Below are 22,323 nucleotides of genomic sequence, written 5' to 3'. Positions count from 1 at the left end.
GAATAGTCAGTCACAAGAATAACAAACTGTAAATAAGTAACATTGATGATGATCAACTGCAGTGCAGAACTCTTGTATGTAAAAAAATTTCAAAAGGTAGATACTTTAACTCATAAATTTTACATCAGTTACATTCTAATGAAAGTGTAGTAGTTTTACAGTAAATGTGGCAACTTCTACTAATGAACTATGGGCTCTCAATGAAGCAAGCATGTCCCATACGGAGATACAGTTTGTGTCCCAACAAATGCCTTACACATGCAGATTTTTTATAGGAGTAGATGTTTCCACACTTGGAGGTGTCAGTCACTACTAGTTTTATAGGGGGCAAAGTCTTATGATGGAGAAAGTTTAGGAGAGAAGGAAAATAATTATTGATAAAACAGTACACTTCTAACTTAAAGATGCAGCAAGGATTGGGAGGCAAAATTAGTAAATACTGTCTCCTTCTGCAATGGCATAAAAGAGGTAAGGCTAACCTTTGGTTAGCTCACGCGTTGCCTCATCACTTGACGCAATAGCCGAGCTCCTAGTATTTAAAGTCAAAACTGTATGGTCCATGATACCAATGCTTATAAGGTAATACACTGATATGAAAGAAACCTCTTTCCCAGTATGCCACGCCAACAAATTATCCCTCAAGACATCTGTTTTTGAGAGTGCATTCATTTTGTTTGCCCTTCATCTTTAGATGATTACATTTATTTTTTTCTTTACTTACAATGTTTTATGACAGCAGCCTTAAAAACGTCTGTTGTAAAGTTCTGCAATGCTGTTAGTAAGGAAACATCATTCACAACACATAAATAAACGTAAAAGCTGAAGATGGCATGCTGGGCATTCTGAAATGTCATCACCGAAAAATAAACACCTATAAAAGCAACTGATTGCAGCTAATTCATTATAAATTAGCCTGTAAATGTGTTTCTCTTTATTGTTTGAATCAAGTGGAGGCAAAACAGCATTGTACATGTGCAGAATGAGCAAAATTTCCACTGGTCTGGTTGATGGTGTGTTGGTGGTGGTGGTGATGATGATATGATGATGCCAGAGCATCACCAATGAGTTTACAAGTAATATCTTTCCCTATGTCTATTGCTTCTAAATGATTAGACCGTGAAAAGCCAGGATGGAATAATACAGTTGGGCACCAATGCCCGGAGACAGCAGCCAGGTGTATGTGTGGGTGTGTTTGTAAGTTATGCTTGTGTGTGTGTGTGTGTGTGTGTGTGTGTGTGTGTGCGCTTCTACTTCAGAAGAAGGACTTTGTCCAAAAGCTTATGAGTAAATATTTTAGCAGTCTTTATGTTGTTCCTGTTTGTCACTCAGTGCGTCCTCTGTGTTGTTTCTACATGATTCTTCTTATTACAATATAGCAGAGATGTTGAGTTGCAGATAGGTATGGCAAAAAGTCTGTCAGAAAGTGAGCTACATCTACATCTACATACATACTCCGCAATCCACCATACGGTGCGTGGCGGAGGGTACCTCATACCACAACTAGCATCTTCTCTCCCTGTTCCACTCCCAAAGAGAACAAGGGAAAAATGACTGCCTATATGCCTCTGTATGAGCCCTAATCTCTATCTTATCTTTGTGGTCTTTCCGCGAAATGTAAGTTGGCGGCAGTAAAATTGTTCTGCAGTCAGCCTCAAATGCTGGTTCTCTAAATTTCCTCAGTAGCAATTCACGAAAAGAATGCCTCCTTTCCTCTAGAGACTCCCACCCGAGTTCCTGAAGCATTTCCGTAACACTCACGTGATGATCAAACCTACCAGTAACAAATCTAGCAGCCCGCCTCTGATGGCTTCTATGCCCTCCCTCAATCCGACCTGATAGGGATCCCAAACGCTCGAGCAGTGCTCAAGAATAGGTCGTATTAGTGTTTTATAAGCGGTCTCCTTTGCAGATGAATCACATCTTCCCAAAATTCTACCAATGAACCGAAGACGACTATCCGCCTTCCCCACAACTGCCATTACATGCTTGTCCTACTTCATATCGCTCTGCAATGTTACACCCAAATATTTAATCGACGTGACTGTGTCAAGCGCTATACTACTAATGGAGTATTCAGACATTACAGGATTCTTTTTCCTATTCATCTGCATTAATTTACATTTATCTATATTTAGAATTAGCTTCCATTCTTTACACCAATCACAAATCCTGTCCAAGTCATCTTGTATCCTCCTACAGTCACTGAACGACGACACCTTCCCATACGCCACAGCATCATCAGCAAACAGCCGCACATTGCTATCCACCCCATCCAAAAGATCATTTATGTAGACAGAAAACAACAGCAGACCTACCACACTTCCCTGGGGCACTCCAGATGATACCCTCACCTCCGATGAACACTCACCATCAAGGACAACGTACTTGGTTCTATTACTTAAGAAGTCTTCGAGCCACTCACATACTTGAGAACCAATCCCTTAGTTAGGAGTCTGCAGTGGGGCACCGAGTCAAACGCTTTCTGGAAGTCAAGGAATATGGCATCCGTCTGATACCCTTCATCCATGGTTCGCAAGATATCATGTGAAAAAAGGGCGAGTTGCGTTTCACAAGAGTGATGCTTTCTAAAGCCATGCTGATGCATGGACAGCAACTTCTCTGTCTCAAGGAAATTCATTATATTCAAACTGAGAATATGTTCGAGAATCCTGCAACAAACCAATGTTAAGGATATTGGTCTGTAATTTTGAGGATTCGTCCTTCTACCCTTCTTATATACAGGCGTCACCTGCACTTTCTTCCAGTTGCTCAGGACTTTACGTTGGGCAAGAGATTCATGATAAATGCAAGCTAAGTGAGGAGCCAATGCAGTAGAGTACTCTCTGTAAAACCAAATTGGAATCCCATCAGGACCTGGCAATTTATTTATTTTCAACCCATTCAGCTGCTTCACAACCCCAGGGATGTCTATCACTATGTCCTCTATACGAGAATCTGTACGAGACTCAAACAGCGGTATGTTTGTACGATCCTCCTGCGTGAAAGATTTCTCAAATGCTAAATTTAAAATTTCAGCTTTCGTTTTGCTGTCTTCTGTTGCCATGCCAGACTGATCAGTGAGTGACTGGATGGAAGCCTTCGACCCGCTTACCGATTTTACGTAAGACCAGAATTTCCTTGGGTTTCCAGCAAGATCTTTTGCTAAGGTATGACGGTGGTAGTGGTTGAATGCTTTGCGCATCACTCTTTTCATAGCAGCACGAATCTCTACTAACTTTTGCCTGTCCTCATTCTGCCGATCTTTCTTGTACCGCGAGTGCAACTGCCTTTCCTTCCTGAGCATTCTCCGAATTGCGCTGTTAAACCACAGTGGGTCTTTTCCGTCCGTAACCCACTTTTTTGGCACATACTTGTCCAATGCATGATTTACAATGTGTGTAAAATTTGCCCATTATTCCTCCACGTCCATCGTACCGGAAGTAAATGAAGTCAGTTCATTAGCCCATGAGCTATTGGCCAACAAGACCTTCATCGGAAATAGACAACAAACACACACACACATACATATGGCCACAGCCTCTGGTTGCTGAGACCAGACTCAGGTGGGACAGTCTGGCATCAGCAGCCAAAGCCTGTGGTTGTGCATGTGCGATTTGTGACTGCATGAGTGTTTGTGTGTATGTTGTCTATTTCTGACAAAAGCCTTGTTGGCTCACTGTGGTGTCACTGCCAGACACCACACTTGCTAGGTGGTAGCTTAAATCGGCCACGGTCCATTAGTACATGTCGGACCCGCATGTCGCCACTGTGTGATCGCAGACCGAGTGCCACCACACGGCAGGTCTCGAGAGACGTACGAGAACTCGCCCAGTTGTACGACGACGTTGCTAGCGACTATACTGATGAAGCCTTTGCTCTCATTTGCCGAGATACAGTTAGAATAGCCTTCAGCTAAGTTAATGGCTACGACTTAGCAAGGCGCCAATTGTCACAGTGCATGTATCTTACGAGTCTCATTTGTATAGTCAAGAGAGATGTATCACAAGGATTGATTAAAAGTTAAGTATATTCCAAAGATACGTATTTTCTTTATAGTATTCAATACGTATCCTGTTCCAGACTTGACGCCATTTGGTGTGTGTGTACGCGTGCCTTTCGGCTTCCTCCTCAGTGTGGCGTGACTAGCTTGTTACGCCACAAAGATTGATGACGAGGATTACAGGATCGTGTTCTTTCTGCTTGCTTTGCTCTGAATTATTTGTGTCATGGCTTCGCCACATTCTCCAGATGTACTGTCCGAATTTTATCGCTTGCAGAATCAGCAGACGCAGGCGTTATTGGATGCCCTTGGACAGCTCGTCCAGTGTCAATGTGCGCTGCAACATGATGCGGCCGCCACCGCTTCATCGCTACCGCAGCCACAACACGCCGTTGCACCATCCTTCCGTAATTTTGATTCAACGCAAGAAACGTGGCCAGAATGGTCACGCCAGTTTGGATTCCATCTAGCCGCCTACAGGATTCAAGGTAATGAGCGGCAGCCGTTTTTGCTTTCTTGTGTCGGCGTGTCCACCTACCGTGTGATAGTGAAATTGTTTCCCCCGACGCGACATAGCAACTCTGTCCTACGACGAAATTTTGTCTGCTTTAGATGCCTATTTCAAAGAAACAGTCAATGTCGTTGCAAAACGGTATACGTTCTTTCGTACCACACGTACGGCCGGTCAGACTAATAGGGAGTGGGTTGCAACATTGCAAGGACTTACTAGGGATTGTGATTTTGCATGTGAATGTGGACTTACGTATTCAGATACTATGGTGCGTGATGCAATTGCACAGAACGTTTCTGATGTTCGCATACGGGAACAGATTTTGAAACTAGTAAATCCCTCCCTCCAACAAGTGATAGACATTTTAGATAGGCAAGACACACTTGACTTTGCTCAGGAATCATTTGAAACTTCGCCAGCAGTGTGTCGCATTGACCGGTCCGCCGGGCGCGCAGCACGGGACGTTAAACGGCCCTCGCGCACGTCCGAGCAGCTGCAGCCTAGCTCGCAAACACGTGTGCCGCATAAGCAGGCCAATGCCGTGCTCAAATCATGCCCGCGGTGTGCAACTAGACATTCGCGTGACAATTGCCCGTCACGCCAAGCTATTTGCTTTTACTGTCATAAGAAAGGACATGTTCAAAGTGTTTGCCAGAAAAAGCTAAGATCAGACAATCAAAACCATTCCAGGCCCTTTGCTTCGCGCCGGAATCGAACCAGGGACAATCAGGCTCGTGGACCTTCGCCCATGGACATTCATGTCGTTAATTCCACCCCGTCCAGTGCCACTTTATCTCACAGTGACTGTGTTCGTCCCGCAAAAAGTGTGTGTCGACGTCGCCGGAAATCCCGTAACGTCGCAAGTGCTTCTGTACCTGTATCAGTTCAAATTGCACGTGAAAGTCGCTCTTGTCGTCAGCAGGACAATAAACTTTTTGTAGACTTAGACTTTGGAGGCAAAGTAATACCATTCCAGCTCGATACCGAGGCAGCAGTTTCATTGCTCAATCACGACACGTACAAACAACTGGGCAAACCTCCGTTGCGTGCCGCAAATGTTCAGCTCAATAGTTATTTAGGACAGCAGATACCTGTGTTAGGACAGTGCAGCCTTCTTGCCACATACAAGGGACAAACAAAACTTGTGTCATTTTACGTTCTTCATTCTTCTACGGCAGTGAACTTGTTTGGTTTCGATTTATTTCAGTTGTTTAACTTGTCTATCGTAAATCAGGTCCTATTAGTGAACCAGACTGTGCCTTCCGCCAGTGTTTCTCGTCTTTGTGACGAATTCGCAGACATTTTTGCACTGGGCCTTGGTTGCGCTAAGAACTATGAAGCACATTTGGAACTCAAAGTGGACGCGCAACCGAAATTTTTCAGAGCGCGCAATGTTCCCCACGCATTGCGTGATGAGGTCGCAAGAACATTACGCGATTTAGAATCTCAAAATGTAATTGAACGTGTGCAGGCTTCTCTCTGGGCCTCACCCTTAGTAATTTTGCCAAAACCTTCCGGAAAATTGAGACTTTGCGTGGAGTTCAAGGCAACTCTGAATCCACAACTTGTGACTGCTACTTTTCCTTTGCCACGCCCGGAAGATCTTTTTGACAAACTGTGCCCGGGAAAGTATTTTTCGAAATTGGACCTAGCAGATGTGTACTTGCACATACCGGTGGACGCAGAATCCCAGCGCGTCTTGGTGGTTAACACGCATCTTGGATTGTACCGATTCAAAAGACTGCCATTCGGGTGTGCATCCGCCCCTGCATTGTTTCAGCAATATTTACAAACTGTTTGGGCGTCGGTCCCTACTGCTGCGAACTATCTGGACGATATTGTGATCTCCGGAAAGACAGAAGCCGAACATTTAGCCAACCTACGAACGTTATTTCAGGTCTTGCGACAAAATGGTCTTCGCTTGAGGAAGGACAAATGTGTGTTTTTTGCTCGTGACTTACCATATCTGGGCCATGTCATAAATGCCCAAGGCATACATCCGAGTCCAGAGCACCTCCGTGCCATACAGGAGTTGCCTTCGCCACAGAACTTGAAACAGCTCCAGAATGTGTTGGGAAAAATTAACTACTATGCCAGGTTTGTGCCGCGCGCTTCTTCCATTTCAGCTCCGCTTCATCGCTTACGCCGTAAAGGTGTTCCGTTCGTCTGGACGACAGAATGCGAACGCGCCTTTCGCCGGTTGAAATCGGCGTTACTTTCAAATACTTGCCTTACGCCATTCGATCCCCGGAAACCCCTTTTGTTGATGGTCGATGCGTCGGATTTCGGGATCGGTGCTGTGCTTGCGCACAAAGATGGATCGCATGATCGTCCTATTGCCTTTGCTTCAAAATTGCTCTCGTCTGCGCAACACAATTATTCCCAGATAGAGAAAGAAGCTTTAGCTCTCTTGTTTGGTGTTACTAAGTTCCATGATTTCTTGTATGGTCGTCAGTTTACCATCATCACAGACCACAAACCTTTGACATCGCTTTTTCATCCGAACACGCCTGTACCTCCACGTACAGCGCAGAAATTCATTCGCTGGTCTCTCTTCCTCTCGCAGTACCGCTACGATATCTTGTATCGGTCCACTGCTAAGCACGGAAACGCTGATGCGTTGTCCCGTTTGCCTGTTGCTGAGGATAAAGCATTCGATTCTTCCGAACTTGCTTGCATGTTCATTGATTCGGAAACCGATGACGTGGTCGAATCGTTTCCGATTGATTTTCGTCGTGTCGCTACAGCCACAGCTGCTGACCCTGTCCTTGCTACTGTTTTGCGTTTTGTTGCTACGCAATGGCCCTTGTCCAAGTCACGGATCGAGGATCCGCTGGTTCGCCGATTTTTTGCTCACAAAGAGAGACTTTTTGTACGACGTGGTGTTTTGTTGTTGCGTTCGGATAATGATCAATCCAGAGTCGTGGTCCCACGTTCATTACAGTCCTCTGTCTTACGGCTTCTTCACCAAGGGCATTGGGGTATAGTGCGTACGAAACAACTTGCTTGTCAGCACTGTACTTGGTTCGGAATCGATGCTGCGATTACGAATATGTGCTCTTCTTGCATGGCGTGTGCCGAACAACAATCCGCCCCGCCGCGGAAATTCTTTGCATGGCTGAAAGCCACTTCCCTTGGCAACGCTTGCACATCGATTTTGCTGGTCCATTCTGGAATGCTCGATGGTTGGTTGTGGTGGATTCATTCAGTAATTTTCCTTTTGTTGTCCGGATGTCTTCCACGACGTCATCTGCCACCATCCAAGCGTTGTCCGTTATTTTTTGCATTGAAGGTCTTCCCCAGACTATTGTTTCCGACAATGGCCCACAATTCGTGTCCGCAGAATTTCAGTCATTCTGCAAGGCCAATGGTATTCAACATCTGACATCCGCGCCGTTTTCGCCTCAGTCAAACGGTGCCGCTGAACGATTGGTCCGGACTTTCAAGTCACAGATGTTGAAGTTGAAAGAGTCGTGTTCTAGGGAGGACGCATTGTTGCTCTTTTTGTCTTCGTATCGCTCTCAGCCCCGCGATGGTCGCTCGCCGGCTGAGTTGCTCCATGGTCGTCCTCATCGAACCTTGATGTCTTTGCTGCATCCGCCACCTCAGGTTCCAGTGCAGCGGCAGACTACTGCTTTTGCTGCTGGCGACGTTGTATTCTATCGCAACTATCGTGGTTCACGGCGTTGGCTCGCAGGGCGCATTCTTCGCTGCCTCGGCCGCGCGATGTATTTGGTTTTGTGGGCCTCTGGTGAGGTGCGTCGGCATCTCAATCAGCTGCGCCTCTGTCGTCGCCTGGGTTCTGCCGCTCCCCGTCTGCTTTCAGCGACGGTGCCGTCCGGTCAGCGCCCTGGGGACCCATCTACTGGCTCGCCTCATCCCCAGGTGTTACCGACGCTGCCTTCCATTTTGCCTCATGGCGTCGCGCCGCCGCCGCTGCCGCCTGTTCTCCCGCCGGCGCCGCCCGCAGTGGACGCGTCGCTGCAACCGCCTGGCGCCTCCCTGGGTCACGCGCCGCCGCTCGCTTCCCATGACCGGCTGTCCTCCACCATGGAACTCTTGCCCGCTCCGGACCAGATGTCGTCTTCGCCTGTCGGGTGCACCGACCACATGGAGGTCAACCCTTCGGCCCCTCCTGTCTCTCTCCGGGCGCATACTCCGCATGTTGACGTGCACCCTGGACTAGGTTTTCAGGCGTTTCCTAGCTCCCCTCGGACCGAATGGCCGGGTGTGGGTGGCACAGCCTCACCTGTTGTTAGGCTCCCCACCTCATCGCATACGTCAACATGGGGTCCTCCCCACGGCGGGCGGAAGCCTTATAACATGACCGTTCGCCGATTTGCGGGGGAGGAATGTGGTGTCACTGCCAGACACCACACTTGCTAGGTGGTAGCTTAAATCGGCCACGGTCCATTAGTACATGTCGGACCCGCGTGTTGCCACTGTGTGATCGCAGACCGAGCACCACCACACGGCAGGTCTCGAGAGACGCACGAGAACTCGCCCAGTTGTACGACGACGTTGCTAGCGACTATACTGACGAAGCCTTTGCTCTCATTTGCCGAGAGACAGTTAGAATAGCCTTCAGCTAAGTTAATGACTACGACTTAGCAAGGCGCCAATTGTCACAGTGCATGTATCTTACGAGTCTCATTTGTATAGTCAAGAGAGATGTATCACAAGGATTGATTAAAAGTTAAGTATATTCCAAAGATACGTATTTTCTTTATAGTATTCAATACGTATCCTGTTCCAGACTTGACGCCAGTCGGCGTGTGTGTACGCGTGCCTTTCGGCTTCCTCCTCAGTGTGGCGTGACTAGCTTGTTACGCCACAACACTCACTTTCTGAGAATCTTTTTGTTGTGCCTATCTGTGACTCAACATCTCCACTACATGTTGAGTAGCAACTATCCTTTTCATAATACTGTTACATTCCAACCTGGATTTTCCATTGTTAGATTCTTCTTCTTCTTCCTTGTAGCCTTTTCCTGTTCCTCTGGTTGGTCAGCATTGTTTTAGATGGGTTTTTGCAATGTTAGTGGTAGTTGATGAAGCCCTTCTTGATGCCACAACTCACACCAAGACTGAATTCGTGTGCCCGATCTGTTTGCATGTGGAGTAAATCTCATTTTCAAGTGTGAGAATGTTTTCGAAATGTTTGCATAGTGTGTCTCTGAGGTGGGACATGGTTACTGGACCACTATTCACCTAGCTGGATGTGGGAAACTGCTGAAAAATTACATCAAGCCTGAGTGATTCACCAGCCCCCTCATTGCTAATCTGCAAGGCAAATTCAGTCCAGGGCAGGGTCACCACCCAAACCCTGAAACCAGCAATTTTCACACTCGGTTGTCCGAGTGGTTCTGTTTTTCTTGTTTTTGTAAATGATTCATGGCTCCAAAAAAGTAATGTTTAAATAAATATAACAGTTGTGTATGTTAATACAGTACAAATGTCTGGCACTTTGGGGATCGCTAAGGAAAATGTGTAATACAATTTTGCGTTTTTTTCCCCTGCATTGTGCAAGATGAGACAAAACAGCCAGAAGAAATAATTTTACCATTTAAATAAAATTCTAACTACAATGTGATATCTGCAATCAAAATTAGTTACAATTTGCCTATGTTTCTCCTTGTGACTTCTCCTTATAATTTGCTCTCAAAGTCAGTACATGTTACTACAGCATAATGTACCTGAAGACGCCCACACTGTCGGCGATCAGCAGTTAGCTGGTTTGCTCCTTCTGCCAAAATCTCTTCGAGTGACAAAACTTCTTTGTTGTTGGCATCCAGAGGGTGGGACAGCAACTTATGGAGAGTTGATCGTTGCCCATGAGCTGCTGCAACTGAGATCGCACTGCAATATATAAAGGACATTTGCTGTATTTCATTTCTTGTATCTTCACTGTATCCTTATATTATTAATTCACAACATGTTGAAGCATCTTTACTTGAAATACGACACGCTCACTCAGTCACTGCCCACTGTTACAAAACTGAATGAGGCTGCGACAGTTACAAAACAGATGTTTGCACTGTATCTTTGAAAAGAAATTACATAATGCTTGTTACCATGAAATGATTATTTGATAGTTATCTAATAATTTATTTTTCATCTCATTACTTATGAGTAAATTTTCTCTCTATTTTTTTAAAATTTGGTGAAAACTAAAAGAATAATGTTGCAACATAGGTGCAGAAGGTCCCATAAACTTTAAATGGTGTGTTTGAATAGAAACATGAAAGCGGAAATGACGTTTTTAATTTACGATTTATTTTTGGAAACTACATGATAAAGGTATGAACATGAGGAATGGTGCAGCAGTTAAGCCAAATGAAAATTATTTGCGAAGAGCTGGGGATGCTAGCAGGCTGCTTCTGGGATCAGAGACACTTGCTGGCCCTGGACCAAATCCATCTCACCAATTACCTATCATGGCCAGTGTGTCAAGCAGCCTTGATGTGATGTTCAATCAGTTTCTCATATCTGACTAGGTGAACACTGGACAGATACCCACATTCCACCTTAGTTATACAATTTTCAAACATTGAGAAAACATTCCCACACTTTTGCATGAGATAACATAAGATACAGACAGATGGGCTACACAAATTACATCTCCGGGGAAAAGCAGTGGTGTCAGGTAGGGCACCTGACCAATCTCTACCACTAACATTGCCAGATGCAATAAATAACATGTGAAGATACAGGATAAGGGCCAGGAAAAAGGAGGATGTTAAATTACAATCAAGCTTTCTCGTTTCTAAAGCAGTATACATTTTAGTTGGGCATGAGATTTTTATACATCAACCATGGCCTACCAGCACAGAAGTTTTAAGACAATATCAGCTGTGAAAGTCTACATTGTATGTTATACTTAGATTTATAGGATCACTTATTTTCATTTAATGTTTCAGTACACTCTATTTCAATCTTTTCTCAAAACACTGTAGTGTCTCAGGCCAGGGACTTAAAACCTCTTTCTGTAAACTGCTTTATCCTTTACATATGAAAGAAAATCACCTTACAGACTTGTTACAGTGTAACACATTTATTTTATGGAAATGCTTTAACTTGTGGCTTCTCCTCCGTTGATCCACATACAGCTAATTTTAATACCATACCATGTGCTGCAACTGCAGCTGCTCTATGTATGTTACCCAATATGTGACCTTTTCTCAAAATTTCCAGCAAGTTCCATTTCTGCTCCTTCATCACAGCAGACACTCTACTGTTTTGCTCAGAATTTACCTGGGTAAATCTTACTGCTCTTTTCTTATACATCCTTCAGGTCTGAAATCAGATATGAGTTCCATATAGAACTGCAATACTCCAGATGAGGTCAAGCCAAGGAACAGTATGCCTTTTTCTCGATCTACCCTTGACTGGCCCTTCAACATTCTCATTATTTGGAGCAGTAAACTGTTGGCATTGCCAACTATTGTTCTCACAGGAATACTGCAATGCAATTTGCTATCAAATGTCACTCCTAAGCATTTAAAATTAAGTGACACAGAGAGCATATCTTTCCCTAACTTATACTCAACTGTTGTCTTGGTCAGAAACTGACCACCTGGCTATTACTTACATTGATGCTCATTCTATTTGTGTTTACTCACTTCTCTACTGTTGCAACATCAGCCTTGAGAGTGCCACAATCTCATGTTTGTCTAACACCAGCCAATCATTTGCAAACATTCTAATATTAGATAGATTTCAGTAAATATGTCATTTACATAATAAACAACAGAGTCCCACCACACTTCCCAATGATATGCCTGACAACACCTCCACTTTCTCCAAGTTATTTTATCCTGGGTTCTGCTCAGCAGAGATACTTTTACCCAAGCTGCTACTCTTTCTTCTACTTCAGCAGTTCATAATTTATGTAACAAGAGTGCATGATGGAATCTGAAAGGCTTTTAAGAGGTCTAGGTTGATGCAGTCTAGTCCCCCCTCCCCCACATCTAATGTGTCTGCTACATCCTGAATGAATCCTACTTGTCATGATTCACAAGAGTGTTATTCCATAAATCCATACCAAGTGTCTTTAATTCATTGCTTTGTGTTCCATATTGTATAGATATATAGTACTTAACTGCTAACTTTTCCATCATTATGATGGTTACTGATGTTAGACTGACAGGCCTGAAATTTCCAGCATCATGTGCGTCACCTCCTTTGTGCACGGGGATCATAATGGCTGTCCACTAATCGTTTGACACTTACCTCTCTCCAAGCTTAAGCTAAATAATTCTTTCAGGTAGAGCTTCTGGATCAGCTATTTTGTGGACATCAGCAGACACACTGCCCTACCCACATGCCTTTCCAGTCCTGCTGTTTCTAAGTACCGTATTTTCATTATTTCCTTCATATGAGTAGGTATATGGAAATTCTCAGGCCGTTTCCTGCTACTTGCCCTTCTAATTCCTTTTCATTGTCTGTTCTATGCTCCATAGACTACCCTCCATATTTTCGAACAATTGACTAAAGGTGCCTGTTTTTCTCCTTACAGTATATAATTGGATCAGCCCCCTCCCCCACAGATATGAAGTACAAGGGGGTACCCAAAAGAAACTGAACTAATTTTTTGGTGGGCAGAGCTTTAGTAGTACCATGTTTTTTCCAGAGCCAGTAAACTGAGTGTCATCACTGAATAAGATCAGGACTAGTTTCAGTAGAGTTTATAGTGACAACTGTTTTGTGTGATTGTCACTTGTGCAATGGTTGATTTTCATGAACAGCATGCAGAGGTGAAATTCTGCTTCTTGCTCAGAGAAACTGGAATAGAAACTCGTAAGATGTTAAAAATGGAATACAAGGATGACGCTAATGAGAAGATCAATGATCGACCATTAAAGAAATTGTGGAGCTGCTGGGAGTGACTTGGAGTACAGGGCCAGCGAATTATGACAGAAGATTTGTGAATGAAAAGGATGGCTGCTATGACTGCTAACTGTTGAACAAAAACAAGGTCACATGGAAGCATGCTGTACTTTGAAAGAAGAGTACACAGTACATGTGTGGATGGATATGTGTGTGTGTGCGAGTGTATACCCGTCCTTTTTTCCCCCTAAGGTAAGTCTTTCCGCTCCCGGGATTGGAATGACTCCTTACCCTCTCCCTTAAAACCCACATCCTTTCGTCTTTCCCTCTCCTTCCCTCTTTCCTGATGAGGCAACAGTTTGTTGCGAAAGTTGAATTTTGTGTGTATGTTTGTGTTTGTTCGTGTGTCTGTCGACCTGCCAGCACTTTCATTTGGTAAGTCACATCATCTTTGGTTTTGGATATATTTTTCCTACGTGGAATGTTTCCCTCTATATATATATATATATATATATATATATATATATATATATATATATATATATATATATATATATGGTTATAATAAAGGGAAACATTCCACGTAGGAAAAATATATCTAAAAACATAGATGATGTGACTTACCAAATGAAAGTGCTGGCAGGTCGACAGACACACAAACAAACACAAACATACACACAAAATTCAAGCTTTCGCAACAAACTGTTGCCTCATCAGGAAAGAGGGAAGGAGAGGGAAAGACAAAAGGATGTGGGTTTTAAGGGAGAGGGTAAGGAGTCATTCCAATCCCGGGAGCAGAAAGACTTACCTTAGGGGGAAAAAAGGATGGGTATACACTCGCACACACACACATATCCATCCACACATATGCAGACACAAGCAGACATATTTAAAGACAAAGAGTTTGGGCAGAATTGTCAGTCGAGGCAGAAGTGCAGAGGCAAAGATGTTGTTGAATGACAGGTGAGGTGTGAGTGGCGGCAACTTGAAATTAGCGGAGATTGAGGCCTGGTGGATAACGGGAAGAGAGGATATATTGAAGAGCAAGTTCCCATCTCCGGAGTTCGGATAGGTTGGTGTTAGTGGGAAGTATCCAGATAACCCGGACGGTGTAACACTGTGCCAAGATGTGCTGGCCGTGCACCAAGGCATGTTTAACCACAGGGTGATCCTCATTACCAACAAACACTGTCTGCCTGTGTCCATTCATGCGAATAGACAGTTTGTTGCTGGTCATTCCCACATAGAATGCGTCACAGTGTAGGCAGGTCAGTTGGTAGATCACGTGGGTGCTTTCACACGTGGCTCTGCCTTTGATCGTGTACACCTTCCGGGTTACAGGACTGGAGTAGGTGGTGGTGGGAGGGTGCATGGGACAGGTTTTACACCGGGGGCGGTTACAAGGGTAGGAGCCAGAGGGTAGGGAAGGTGGTTTGGGGATTTCATAGGGATGAACTAAGAGGTTACGAAGGTTAGGTGGACGGCGGAAAGACACTCTTGGTGGAGTGGGGAGGATTTCATGAAGGATGGATCTCATTTCAGGGCAGGATTTGAGGAAGTCGTATCCCTGCTGGAGAGCCACATTCAGAATCTGATCCAGTCCCGGAAAGTATCCTGTCACAAGTGGGGCACTTTTGTGGTTCTTCTGTGGGACGTTCTGGGTTTGAGAGGATGAGGAAGTGGCTCTGGTTATTTGTTTCTCTACCAGGTCGGGAGGGTAGTTGCGGGATGCGAAAGCTGTTGTCAGGTTGTTGGTGTAATGCTTCAGGGATTCCGGACTGGAGCAGATTCGTTTGCCACAAAGACCTAGGCTGTAGGGAAGGGACCGTTTGATGTAGAATGGGTGGCAGCTGTCGTAATGGAGGTACTGTTGCTTGTTGGTGGGTTTGATGTGGACGGACGTGTGAAGCTGGCCATTGGACAGGTGGAGGTCAACATCAAGGAAAGTGGCATGGGATTTGGAGTAGGACCAGGTGAATCTGATGGAACCAAAGGAGTTGAGGTTGGAGAGGAAATTCTGGAGTTCTTCTTCACTGTGAGTCCAGATCATGAAGATGTCATCAATAAATCTGTACCAAACTTTGGGTTGGCAGGCCTGGGTAACCAAGAAGGCTTCCTCTAAGCGACCCATGAATAGGTTGGCGTACGAAGGGGCCATCCTGGTACCCATGGCTGTTCCCTTTAATTGTTGGTATGTCTGGCCTTCAAAAGTGAAGAAGTTGTGGGTCAGGATGAAGCTGGCTAAGGTAATGAGGAAAGAGGTTTTAGGTAGGGTGGCAGGTGATCGGCGTGAAAGGAAGTGCTCCATCGCAGCGAGGCCCTGGACGTGCGGGATATTTCTGTATAAGGAAGTGGCATCAATGGTTACAAGGATGGTTTCTGGGGGTAACGGATTGGGTAAGGATTCCAGGCGTTCGAGAAAGTGGTTGGTGTCTTTGATGTAGGATGGGAGACTGCACGTAATGGGTTGAAGGTGTTGATCTACGTAGGCAGAGATACGTTCTGTGGGGGCTTGCTAACCAGCTACAATGGGGCGACTGGGATGATTGGGTTTGTGAATTTTAGGAAGAAGGTAGAAGGTAGGGGTGCGGGGTGTCGGTGGGGTCAGGAGGTTGATGGAGTCAGGTGAAAGGTTTTGTAGGGGGCCTAAGGTTCTGAGGATTCCTTGAAGCTCCGCCTGGACATCAGGAATGGGATTACCTTGGCAAACTTTGTATGTGGTGTTGTCTGAAAGCTGACGCAGTCCCTCAGCCACATACTCCCGACGATCAAGTACCACGGTCGTGGAACCCTTGTCCGCCGGAAGAATGACGCTGGACCGGTCAGCCTTCAGATCACGGATAGCCTGGGCTTCAGCAGTGGTGATGTTGGGAGTAGGATTAAGGTTTCTTAAGAAGGATTGAGAGGCAAGGCTGGAAGTCAGAAATTCCTGGAAGGTTTGGAGAGGGTGATTTTGAACCTCTCATTGCACACAAACCCAGTCTCTCCCATCTACTCAGTCTCCCACTTCCAGCTCCACTCCCACCAAAACCTCAAAATTCCAATCAACACAATCTGGCACCACAACACCCTAATTCAGTAGTTAACCTTTCCTCCAAACCTCTCTCCCAATCTGAAACCTCTGTCCTATCCAAAGGCCTCACCTTCAGCCGCACTCCCAGATTAAACCAAACAGCCCTCATCAATGATTTACTGTCCTACACTCGTACTCTCTGCTGGAAGTATCACTTTGCCACGAAGAAAAATGATCCTAATCCTACCCCTAATGATCCAACTCCCCAAGACACTATCCAAATTGAACCCTGCCTGGAACAGTTCCGTCCTCCGTCACAGCGGGACCCACCTCCTCTTCCTCAAAATCACCCTCTCCAAACCTTCCAGGAATTTCTGACTTCCAGCCTTGCCTCTCAATCCTTCTTAAAAAACCTTAATCCTACTCCCAACATCACCACTGCTGAAGCCCAGTCTATCCGTGATCTGAAGGCTGACCTGTCATTCTTGCGGCTGACAAGGGTTCCACGACCGTGGTACTTGATCGTCGGGAGTATGTGGCTGAGGGACTGCGTCAGCTTTCAGACAACACCACATACAAAGTTTGCCAAGGTAATCCCATTCCTGATGTCCAGGCGGAGCTTCAAGGAATCCTCAGAACCTTAGGCCCCCTACAAAACCTTTCACCTGACTCCATCAACCTCCTGACCCCACCGATACCCCGCACCCCTACCTTCTACCTTCTTCCTAAAATTCACAAACCCAATCATCCCGGTCGCCCCATTGTAGCTGGTTACCAAGCCCCCACAGAACGTATCTCTGCCTACATAGATCAACACCTTCAACCCATTACGTGCAGTCTCCCATCCTACATCAAAGACACCAACCACTTTCTCGAACGCCTGGAATCCTTACCCAATCCGTTACCCCCAGAAACCATCCTTGTAACCATTGATGCCACTTCCTTATACAGAAATATCCCGCACGTCCAGGGCCTCGCTGCGATGGAGCACTTCCTTTCACGCCGATCACCTGCCACCCTACCTAAAACCTCTTTCCTCATTACCTTAGCCAGCTTCATCCTGACCCACAACTTCTTCACTTTTGAAGGCCAGACATACCAACAATTAAAGGGAACAGCCATGGGTACCAGGATGGCCCCTTCGTACGCCAACCTATTCATGGGTCGCTTAGAGGAAGCCTTCTTGGTTACCCAGGCCTGCCAACCCAAAGTTTGGTACAGATTTATTGATGACATCTTCATGATCTGGACTCACAGTGAAGAAGAACTCCAGAATTTCCTCTCCAACCTCAACTCCTTTGGTTCCATCAGATTCACCTGGTCCTACTCCAAATCCCATGCCACTTTCCTTGATGTTGACCTCCACCTGTCCAATGGCCAGCTTCACACGTCCGTCCACATCAAACCCACCAACAAGCAACAGTACCTCCATTACGACAGCTGCCACCCATTCTACATCAAACGGTCCCTTCCCTACAGCCTAGGTCTTTGTGGCAAACGAATCTGCTCCAGTCCGGAATCCCTGAAGCATTACACCAACAACCTGACAACAGCTTTCGCATCCCGCAACTACCCTCCCGACCTGGTAGAGAAACAAATAACCAGAGCCACTTCCTCATCCTCTCAAACCCAGAACGTCCCACAGAAGAACCACAAAAGTGCCCCACTTGTGACAGGATACTTTCCGGGACTGGATCAGATTCTGAATGTGGCTCTCCAGCAGGGATACGACTTCCTCAAATCCTGCCCTGAAATGAGATCCATCCTTCATGAAATCCTCCCCACTCCACCAAGAGTGTCTTTCCGCCGTCCACCTAACCTTCGTAACCTCTTAGTTCATCCCTATGAAATCCCCAAACCACCTTCCCTACCCTCTGGCTCCTACCCTTGTAACCGCCCCCGGTGTAAAACCTGTCCCATGCACCCTCCCACCACCACCTACTCCAGTCCTGTAACCCGGAAGGTGTACACGATCAAAGGCAGAGCCACGAGTGAAAGCACCCACGTGATCTACCAACTGACCTGCCTACACTGTGACGCATTCTATGTGGGAATGACCAGCAACAAACTGTCTATTCGCATGAATGGACACAGGCAGACAGTGTTTGTTGGTAATGAGGATCACCCTGTGGCAAAACATGCCTTGGTGCACGGCCAGCACATCTTGGCACAGTGTTACACCGTCCGGGTTATCTGGATACTTCCCACTAACACCAACCTATCCGAACTCCGGAGATGGGAACTTGCTCTTCAATATATCCTCTCTTCCCGTTATCCACCAGGCCTCAATCTCCGCTAATTTCAAGTTGCCGCCACTCACACCTCACCTGTCATTCAACAACATCTTTGCCTCTGCACTTCTGCCTCGACTGACATCTCTGCCCAAACTCTTTGTCTTTAAATATGTCTGCTTGTGTCTGTATATGTGTGGATGGATATGTGTGTGTGTGCGAGTGTATACCCATCCTTTTTCCCCCTAAGGTAAGTCTTTCCGCTCCCGGTATTGGAATGACTCCTTACCCTCTCCCTTAAAACCCACATCCTTTTGTCTTTCCCTCTCCTTCCCTCTTTCCTGATGAGGCAACAGTTTGTTGCGAAAGCTTGAATTTTGTGTGTATGTTTGTGTTTGTTTGTGTGTCTGTCGACCTGCCAGCACTTTCATTTGGTAAGTCACATCATATATATATATATATATATATATATATATATATATATATATATATATATATATATATATAGAAAGAAAGTGATGAGACTTACCAAACAAAAGCGCTGGCAGGTCGATAGACACACAAACAAACACAAACATACACACAAAATTCTAGCTTTCGCAACAAACGGTTGCTTCGTCAGGAAAGAGGGAAGGAGAGGGAAAGATGAAAGGAAGTGGGTTTTAAGGGAGAGGGTAAGGAGTCATTCCAATCCCGGGAGCGGTAAGACTTACCTTAGGGGGAAAAAAGGACGGGTATACACTCGCACACACACACATATCCATCCGCATATACACAGACAAAAGCAGACATTTGTAAAGGCAAAGAGTTTGGGCAGAGATGTCAGTCGAGGCGGAAGTACAGAGGCAAAGGTGATGTTGAAAGACAGGTGAGGTACGAGCGGCGGCAAATAGAAATTGGAGATTAGCGGAGATTGAGGCCTGGCGGATAGCGAGAAGAGAGGATATGCTGAAGGGCAAGTTCCCACCTCCGGAGTTCTGACAGGTTGGTGTTAGTGGGAAGTATCCAGATAACCCGGACGGTGTAACACTGTGCCAAGATGTGCTGGCCGTGCACCAAGGCATGTTTAGCCACAGGGTGATCCTCATTACCAACAAACACTGTCTGCCTGTGTCCATTCATGCGAATGGACAGTTTGTTGCTGGTCATTCCCACATAGAAGGCTTCACAGTGTAGGCAGGTCAGTTGGTAAATCACGTGGGTGCTTCCACACGTGGCTCTGCCTTTGATCGTGTACACCTTCCGGGTTACAGGACTGGAGTAGGGGGTGGTGGGAGGGTGCATGGGACAGGTTTTAAGGGTAGGAGCCAGAGGGTAGGGAAGGTGGTTTCCAGTCCTGTAACCCGGAAGGTGTACACGATCAAAGGCAGAGCCACATGTGAAAGCACCCACTTGATCTACCAACTGACCTGCCTACACTGTGATGCATTCTATGTGGGAATGACCAGCAACAAACTGTCTATTCACATGAATGGACACAGGCAGACAGTGTTTGTTGGTAATGAGGATCACCCTGTGGCTAAACATGCCTTGGTGCACGGCCAGCACATCTTGGCACAGTGTTACACCGTCCGGGTTATCCGGATACTTCCCACTAACACCAACCTATCCGAACTCCGGAGATGGGAACTTGCTCTTCAATATATCCTCTCTTCCCGTTATCCACCAGGCCTCAATCTCCGCTAATTTCAAGTTGCCGCCACTCACACCTCACCTGTCATTCAACAACATCTTTGCCTCTGCACTTCTGCCTCGACTGACAATTCTGCCCAAACTCTTTGTCTTTAAATATGTCTGCTTGTGTCTGCATATGTGTGGATGGATATGTGTGTGTGTGCGAGTGTATACCCGTCCTTTTTTCCCCCTAAGGTAAGTCTTTCCGCTCCTGGGATTGGAATGACTCCTTACCCTCTCCCTTAAAACCCACTTCCTTTCATCTTTCCCTCTCCTTCCCTCTTTCCTGACGAAGCAACCGTTTGTTGCGAAAGCTAGAATTTTGTGTGTATGTTTGTGTTTGTTTGTGTGTCTATCGACCTGCCAGCGCTTTTGTTTGGTAAGTCTCATCACTTTCTTTCTTTTTAGATATATTTTTTCCACGTGGAATGTTTCCCTCTGTTATATATATATATACCAAATGAAAGTGCTGGCAGGTCGACAGACACACAAACAAACACAAACATACACACAAAATTCAAGCTTTCGCAACAAACTGTTGCCTCATCAGGAAAGAGGGAAGGAGAGGGAAAGACGAAAGGATGTGGGTTTTAAGAGAGAGGGTAAGGAGTCATTCCAATCCCGGGAGCGGAAAGACTTACCTTAGGGGGAAAAAAGGATATATATTTCCAACGTGGAATGTTTCCCTCTATTATAACCATATATATATATATATATATATATATATATATATATATATATATATATATATATACACACACTCCTGGAAATGGAAAAAAGAACACATTGACACCGGTGTGTCAGACCCACCATACTTGCTCCGGACACTGCGAGAGGGCTGTACAAGCAATGATCACACGCACGGCACAGCGGACACACCAGGAACCGCGGTGTTGGCCGTCGAATGGCGCTAGCTGTGCAAGATTTGCGCACCGCCGCCGTCAGTGTCAGCCAGTTTGCCGTGGCATACGGAGCTCCATCGCAGTCTTTAACACTGGTAGCATGCCGCGACAGCGTGGACGTGAACCGTATGTGCAGTTGACGGACATTGAGCGAGGGCGTATAGTGGGCATGCGGGAGGCCGGGTGGACGTACCGCCGAATTGCTCAACACGTGGGGCGTGAGGTCTCCCCAGTACATCGATGTTGTCGCCAGTGGTCGGCGGAAGGTGCACGTGCCCGTCGACCTGAGACCGGACCGCAGCGACGCAAGGATGCACGCCAAGACCGTAGGATCCTACGCAGTGCCGTAGGGGACCGCACCGTCACTTCCCAGCAACTTAGGGACACTGTTGCTCCTGGGGTATCGGCGAGGACCATTCGCAACCGTCTCCATGAAGCTGGGCTATGGTCCCGCACACCGTTAGGCCGTCTTCCGCTCACGCCCCAACATCGTGCAGCCCGCCTCCAGTGGTGTCGTGACAGGCGTGAATGGAGGGACGAATGGAGACGTGTCGTCTTCAGCGATGAGAGTCGCTTCTGCCTTGGTGCCAATGATGGTCGTATGCATGTTTGGCGCCGTGCAGGTGAGCGCCACAATCAGGACTGCATACGACCGAGGCACACAGGGCCAACACCCGGCATCATGGTGTGGGGAGCAATCTCCTACACTGGCCGTACACCACTGGTGATCGTCGAGGGGACACTGAATAGTGCACGGTACATCCAAACCGTCATCGAACCCATCCTTCTACCATTCCTAGACCGGCAAGGGAACTTGCTGTTCCAACAGGACAATGCACGTCCGCATGTATCCCGTGCCACCCAACGTGCTCTAGAACGTGTAAGTCAACTACCCTGGCCAGCAAGATCTCCGGATCTGTCCCCCATTGAGCATGTTTGGGACTGGATGAAGCGTCGTCTCACGCGGTCTGCACGTCCAGCACGAACGCTGGTCCAACTGAGGCGCCAGGTGGAAATGGCATGGCAAGCCGTTCCACAGGACTACATCCAGCATCTCTACGATCGTCTCCATGGGAGAATAGCAGCCTGCATTGCTGCGAAAGGTGGATATACACTGTACTAGTGCCGACATTGTGCATGCTCTGTTGCCTGTGTCTATGTGCC

General features: G+C 46.4%; 1 protein-coding gene across 4 annotated transcripts in view; it reads right to left on the bottom strand.

Moving 5' to 3' along the window:
• LOC126251924 (ankyrin repeat and BTB/POZ domain-containing protein 2) overlaps positions 1–22,323 on the bottom strand; it is a 671,398-nt gene that overhangs the window by 28,485 nt on the left and 620,590 nt on the right. For all 4 annotated transcript variants that reach the window (XM_049952673.1, XM_049952674.1, XM_049952675.1 and 1 more), the window contains one exon: positions 10,207–10,369. In XM_049952673.1, the coding sequence (XP_049808630.1) occupies positions 10,207–10,369 (163 nt within the window). The remainder of the gene's footprint in view (positions 1–10,206; positions 10,370–22,323) is intronic.

The sequence above is a fragment of the Schistocerca nitens genome, chromosome 4, assembly GCF_023898315.1.
Source record: "Schistocerca nitens isolate TAMUIC-IGC-003100 chromosome 4, iqSchNite1.1, whole genome shotgun sequence".
In the NCBI taxonomy this organism is placed as follows: domain Eukaryota; kingdom Metazoa; phylum Arthropoda; class Insecta; order Orthoptera; family Acrididae; genus Schistocerca; species Schistocerca nitens.
This window is presented reverse-complemented; position numbering and strand designations above follow the sequence as displayed.